Source organism: Aspergillus lentulus (genome assembly GCF_001445615.1).
Source record: "Aspergillus lentulus DNA, contig: Alt01, strain: IFM 54703, whole genome shotgun sequence".
NCBI classification, from domain to species: domain Eukaryota; kingdom Fungi; phylum Ascomycota; class Eurotiomycetes; order Eurotiales; family Aspergillaceae; genus Aspergillus; species Aspergillus lentulus.
Window position 1 is genome coordinate 116,853 of NW_028322123.1, and position 6,925 is coordinate 123,777.

At 47.4% G+C, this 6,925-nt stretch overlaps 1 protein-coding gene across 1 annotated transcript; it reads left to right on the forward strand.

Moving 5' to 3' along the window:
- Positions 1–4,027: 4,027 nt before the first annotated feature.
- ALT_0024 (DUF1996 and WSC domain-containing protein) lies at positions 4,028–5,728 on the forward strand (the record flags this gene model as incomplete). Its single annotated transcript, XM_089598902.1, has 3 exons — positions 4,028–4,377; positions 4,439–4,991; positions 5,048–5,728. 3 exons carry the CDS (start codon positions 4,028–4,030, stop codon positions 5,726–5,728), a joined length of 1,584 nt encoding a protein of 527 aa, XP_089456566.1.
- Positions 5,729–6,925: the final 1,197 nt, after the last annotated feature.

Sequence of the window (6,925 nt, forward strand, 5' to 3'; positions counted from 1 at the left end):
TAAGATGTCGTGGTACATATTTCTACTGCTCCTAATGGGGCGCTCATCTTTCAACCTTGGAACCTGCCAGGCTGACGCGTACATGCAAGTCTCGAAGTGAAAACGGTGCGGCTTGCTAGAAGTGAACTGTTGAACTATTTATGCGCGTGTTCGGCTCTTCACTAAAGATGGTTGATTACCCATGATTAGGAACCTACAAAAGACGCAATCATCCATAATCACTGGTTTCAAGATTAGGGACATGGCTCATGATGTTACCCAGCATGTCTCTGTGAGCATCAAGAACAACCTGACTAAGGGTGAGATTATGCTTCAAAACTTAGCTCTGCTTCGGTACGTCTACTAAGGTATAAAAAGCTTTTATGCTGAGCTAATCATTCCTCTATTTGGCAAGCGGCCAACCTTACAAAGAGGGAGACAGGCCAAGTCTCATATCTGCCGAAGATGTGAATAAAATAGTGATTCGTTCAGGAGAGACTAAGAAAGTGTCTTTCTGTGGAAGTGCGGCATATGGGGCGGGAGTTGAAGGCACTTTGGGTCTTTATAACGATCAGGATGGCCAAATTGCCTCACTATACTGGAATGGTCCTTATAATCAGAAGGGAAATCTGTTCGAAGTAACCAATGCTAACACTCAACATTACGAAGTAATAGTTGGACCTATCCCTTTCAAAGGCATTTTGGGAGACGTTTTAGTCACTGTGACTGCTCCTGACGAGGGTTAGGTACAGTCTGCCGCAGAAGTATTCGATCAATCTTGCCTTTAACACAAAATATATTACAAGTTGAGTTTCCAAATTTAGTATCAGAGCCACAGTAGTCCATTGAAATGATCGACATGGTGCATTGGATCCCTTGGCTTCCAAGAAGAGGCAAAGGATTGTCATGCGGCAGCATTCCAGGTTTACGATAACAAGTCTCGGGTCTTTATGAGCCAAGTACGGAAGGCGTTGGTGACCAAAGTGTTTTTGATAAGATACAGTGGTCGCCTTATTGGGTCATGTGGCTGGCATCATGCTTGAGGCTAGATCTACTTGGCGGGCTACTTAGGGATCCCAGTGAAGGGATGGCAGCTGCCAGAGCATGAGATCTTGAGGAATTGTGCTGAAGCTGACGGGAGTTGCAAAATAGGTTACGCAGAAAGATGAAGACTTCATTATCTTATGTTTTTGTGAGAAGTAATGTACGTGGCACTGCGCCGGCCCGTCCACATGACCATTAGTTGATGGAACTGGCATCGCGAACCCTCCAATAGTCCCTCTGATAGTCATAAAATAAAAGGCGAGGCTAAATTCACAAAGGGATATTTCATTTGCTGAGATGCGAGAGGGCTTCTCTCTCTCTCAAATCAACCGAGTTTCTTTTACCCCTTTGTTGGCTCTATTACCTTTTTCGTATAATTTGAGGTGCATCTCACTTTCTCTTGCTCGGCATTTCCCACGGGATGCCCCAATTTGTCCCTCACACGAGTTCCCAAACCCCAAGGTAGGCGAGAAGCCGTCTTTGCTTCTTTATTAAAATGAACAGCCAGAATACGCCATCGTCGTCCCACAGGCGCCGGCGACCCCGCGTTGGCGTGCGAGCAATGTCATCGGCGCAAGGTCCGATGTGACCGGAAGATGCCTTGCGGACCGTGCAGGAAGACTCGAACATCCTTGGCACGTTCGTATGTCCATGAAGGAAAAGCCGCCCTGGATGCTGGGCTTGACACGTCTGCAATTGACGGGGAGGAATCAGAGTCGCAGATTCCTTGTTCTCCTGGGGCCCTTCTTGATGCTAGGGGTGGCTATGTCGAAAGAACCCGACTGGCCCATCAGAACACCGTGTGCGAACGCTTCAGGAAAGGGCGGAAAACTTGGAGCATAGTATTCCTGCAAATCATAGGCACGATGATGGATCTATGGCATATGACATTTCTGGAATAGCTCGCAGTCTGAACGAACTTCAGGATCGCGTTAAAGAGCTGGCACGGCTATTCCCTACTAGCAGACCGGATCGACGAGCTTCCCATCGGATCAAGATTCCTCCTCTGGTCCCATTCTCGAAATGCACTGACCATAGGATAGAAGTTTTCGGCATAACACATTGGGGCCCATGTGTTCCAACGGGTAATTATCAGTTCAACTGGTGGAAACGTTTCATTTTGTTAACTCCAGCCAGTTCCACTACCTCCGCGACTTTCATAGGTCAGCTATTCATGCCGAAAGTCAAGTCAGCAACTTCCTTCAGCAAACTCGTGCAATGACATCCATCATCAAAGGCTGGCAAGCACCGCAGCTTCATGATCCGGCTCCAGGCTTGCAGAATGATCTACCCATGAAAGAAGTCTGCGACCAAAACGTCCATTGCTACTTACGGACACTCCAATTGATATTCAGAGTACTACATATACCTTCGTTTTATGAAGACTATGCAGAATTCTGGGAACATACGGAGTCGGGAACAGTATTGTCTCCTAAGCGGAATACTTGCCCAGCCCAGGTCACACATCATTCAAAAGAAGCAAACTGTGATTTGCGAAGCTCCTCTAGAGAGTATGCAAAACTGCCGGTCCTCTCTCCAGGAATTCATTGCTCGTGAAACGAACAATACTAGTACTGATGGGACGCTGGCCCATGAACTGACGTATCGGTCGAGTTGTGACGGTGCCATACCACCCAAATTAAGTCCAGGTTTTTGCGTTCTGTCCTCGGTTCGTCTGATTTGTACATTCGTTACTGACAATCTTCAGGCTTTGGAAACTGATTTTGATTCATTCAGCTTTTGGGAATTGGCACCGGCATCATCACCTATTTCTTTGGATTGATTTCGGGATAGTGATAGCAAGTCTCACTCAACCGTTGCAAGGATAGTTCATATCAAGATATTGGTGTCATGTCCTACGCTGGCCAACTCTTGCTTCATCCTTTGGGTCTTCTAGGCGATATGTCGGAGCTACAGTCCTTTTTCGTCGCCATGGCTTTCAGGTTAAGGGATAATTCTTGATGTTACATTTCTGCGCTCTATATATCGGGAGACTCTCGGATTACTTAGTAGCCACATGTCGTTTAACTTGATTTGCTGCGCCTGCACCGGGGGGTGAGCCTGATTTTCGCCGCCCTCTTCGCATAGCCATCCCGCCTGGAGGAAAGGGTCATCTTTGGAGCGAGATCCAGCGCGTCATGGACTGCTATCTCGTTGACTAACTTTGGAAGGAGAGACAACACAACGAGCAAGAAACAAGTAGATTCTTCAAGAATTTTTAACAGGGCTGCTAAAAAAATCAAGAAGGCCCCAACGTTTCTGGGGCATTATCGTTTAGACTAATATGGTGACGCACCGGGGCTGGGGACATGGACAAATGAAGGAGGGCAAAAAGCGAATGCGGGTCGGATCGCGGACGGCCTAATAGGTTCACGTCAAATTTGAAGGATTCTTCGACTGCTCATTAGGGGACTACTAGAGAGGTACTTCACAGTAGATTCTGACAAACCTGACTGATCCATGCCAAGATTAGTACCTAAAAGGGCAATTCCTCGAAAAGAGTAAAGGGGACCCTTGATTCAAACTAATTGCTCCTGAAACATGTTCATAGCCTCAACTTATCATTACGTAGTATTAAGCATTATGGTCTCAAAGAATCTAGGCCACGGCGCTTGAGAATCAGCAGGCTAACCCGAAATCTTGGTGGCGTTACCCCTGGCGCCATAATGCTAATTTAAAGAGCATGAAATGACCCACTCACAGCAAGCGCAGAGCTTCGGGCTTGAAGTCTAGAATGCCCTCGACATCTAACTTCCCTCGTCGAAGGAAACTGCCGAGCGAGCTTCATGTAACGTCAACAAATTGCGACCCGGAAATCCCGATAGGGGATATTTGAAGATATATAAACAGGACCCTCATGTTACTTTCTTTTCTTTTGCATTTAGTTGTTCCCCACAACCTTCCATTCATTTCTCTCATGAGTCTGGCTACTCACGAGGTTCATTCATTTTTTTCTCCTTCTTTTCACTGATTCCACGGTGTACTTCGACTGAATTATACGAAGATGCATTTCAAAGCTACAGCTATTCAGTTCGCTGCCCTTTATGCAACAGCATTCGCCAAGGACTCGCGAACGTTCGCGGTGAACCACTTCTATGGCCAGGGTCCGCTAACAATGGGCCGTATGGATCCCATTATCAATCCCGGTACTGCATCCAGTCATGTGCACGCGATCCAGGGGGGGAGTAACTTCAATTTGACCATGGGTAACGATGATCTGCTGGACTCACGTTGCACCTCTTCCCTCGTGGAGGCGGACAAGAGCAATTACTGGACTCCGGCATTATACTTCCAAGATCCCACAAATGGAAGCTTCATCTCAGTTCCCATGTTTTACATGAATGTCTACTACTTGTGCGTAGCCCTTCAAGTCCTGCATTTTCGAGAAATCAAGTTGCCAACTAAGAAAGAACAGTTTCGAACCGACCGATGATGAGATCAAAGCCTTCCCTGTCGGCCTCCGCATGGTCAGTGGGAACAATAGCCTTCGAACTCCCCCACCGGGCGGAGCTGCCAATGTCCTGGACACGAATCAAGGCGTCATTCAACCAGTTCAGTGGACATGCCCACGGACATCCTATGATCCTCCCTCGTATCCTGCAGATTCCGATGGATTGCATGGTGTTGGGATTCAAGACCCCAATAATGCTGGGGCTGGAGCTGGCTTCCCGCATATGAACTGTGACGGATATGCATCCCCTCTGCGTGCTGATATTCACTTTCCTTCTTGTTACAACCCCGAGGCTGGCCTCGATGACTTCGAGAACAATATGGTGTTCCCGAGCAGCAAAGGAACCACAGGAGGCAAAATGAACTGTCCGACAGGATGGATTCACGTACCCCATATCTTCTACGAGGTTTACTGGAACACCCCTTTATTTGCGGACATGTGGGAGCAAGGGAAAGGCACGCAACCCTTCATTTTGGCAAATGGCGACCGCACTGGGTACTCTCTTCACGGGGATTTTGTGAGTTTTTTTTATGATGATGAGTCCTTGGTACTATAGCTAACAAGATTATCTAGATCTCTGGCTGGGATGTGGACGTCTTGCAAAAGATTATTGATAACTGTGATGCCGGCGATTCGGGCATGGACAAGTGCGCCGACGCTGGCAAAATCAACGACTCTTCCGACAGCTGCAACATCGCCAACCTGGTTCCCGAGAAGATTTCCGGTGTTCTCGAGAAGCTGCCTGGCAACAATCCCCCAACTGGATGGGGTCAAGGCGAGAGCGAATCCTCTAGTTCATCCGATCCACAGAGTACATCGACTACCACCAGCATACTGTCTGCATCTCAGGTCTTATCTACCACACCTACTCAAGTCTCTACTACAGAAAACAGTATCATCGGCTGGTCATATCTTGGCTGCTATTCCGACAATGTGTCTAGTCGTGCGCTCACTGGGATCCAATTCGCGGATCTGGGCACTGGCAATGTGACTTCAACTGGCTGTATGGAGTATTGCGGAAATGCAGGCTTTAGCCTGGCGGGCACTGAGTACGCTGGCCAATGCTTCTGTGGTGACAATATGGAAGGCAGCTCTGAGATCGCGGCAAACAAATGCGATATGAAATGCGAGGGTGACACCTCCCAGATTTGCGGTGGCAGCTTGGCATTGAGCGTGTATAAGAAGGCTAAGAAGGCTGCATCGAAGAGATCTCGCATGGACTTTCTTCAACATGTGCACCGCAAACATGTTTGATTTCAGTTTTGCGTGAGCGAGTATCTGGGATGCTAAATTACGCGTAGACTCGAAGACCCCTCGCAATGCGATATGCAGGGTACAGCAACTATATATTGTTGAGGCTTTATCAGTCTTCAATACCGCTGAGGCTTCCTTGATAGATATCAGGTGACTGAGAGCTTCTTTTGCTCTCCGGTCCCTGAGACACGGTGTATGGTAATATGGACCTTTGGGAAGCGTGTAAAGCACGCTTCTACTCAGGGGTTATCTTAGACTTCTCGAACACCTTCAATATTACTCAATTGCAGGCTTGCGTCGTTCCCTCCAGATCCTATGTATACAGAATCCACCGCTGCTGATTAATGCATGCTTGCTCCTTGCAAGTAGTGTTGCGGCCTTGGTCTGGCTATTGGGCCGGCCGAAGATTCGAATGAATGGTCTGTGTCAACCAAGGCCTGACTCCATCCATGTGGTATCACGCTCATGGGAGTACTACCTTGCATATAAATTCTAAACAACTGCATCCTAGCACATACGATCATAGGATGTGGAGAACACGGCTTCCTGTCCGCCCAGCCGTACTTAAACCCATTATTGAACGCGGTAAATTCTTAAAAAGCCTCCCTCCCCTGAAAAGGCGACCTTATGATTTTAGCGCGGGTGCTGGTGATGTGGGTGAGGACTTTATTACTCCTCATCACTACTCTGAAAGATGGCTTAGAGTGGTGATGAGAGGTGGTGATAAGGGTGCGCGAGTAGTGAAGGATACCTTTACTAAGTAAAACATATACTAGGCCGCTAATCCAGCTGCTGTTAGATAGGCTGAGAGCCCTGTAGTTTAGAGATGGAGTTTTTTGATTATTATATTATTTAATCTTTACTAAATTGTCTACTGGCCCCGAGCTTATATCCGCAGGTGATGTCGCATAACCATGTTTTCAGAAATGGACAAAGAGCGTCTGGAGAAAGTGGTCAGAGAGCAGTAAAGGCTTGCTGAGTCACTTGGATTTACTCTTGACTAACATAACTCCCAACCGAGCCACCCCTCATCTGATTTCGACGCGTTCGAACGTTTGAAGCCATCCAAATCAACCAAAACAATATATTTTTATTAGATCTAGCTAGTACGGCGCGTAGGGCAGCTAGTTCTAGTATACCCTATAATAAAGTAATTAGAACACCTTGGTGGCGCGTGTTTGGTTGGTTCTAACAGTA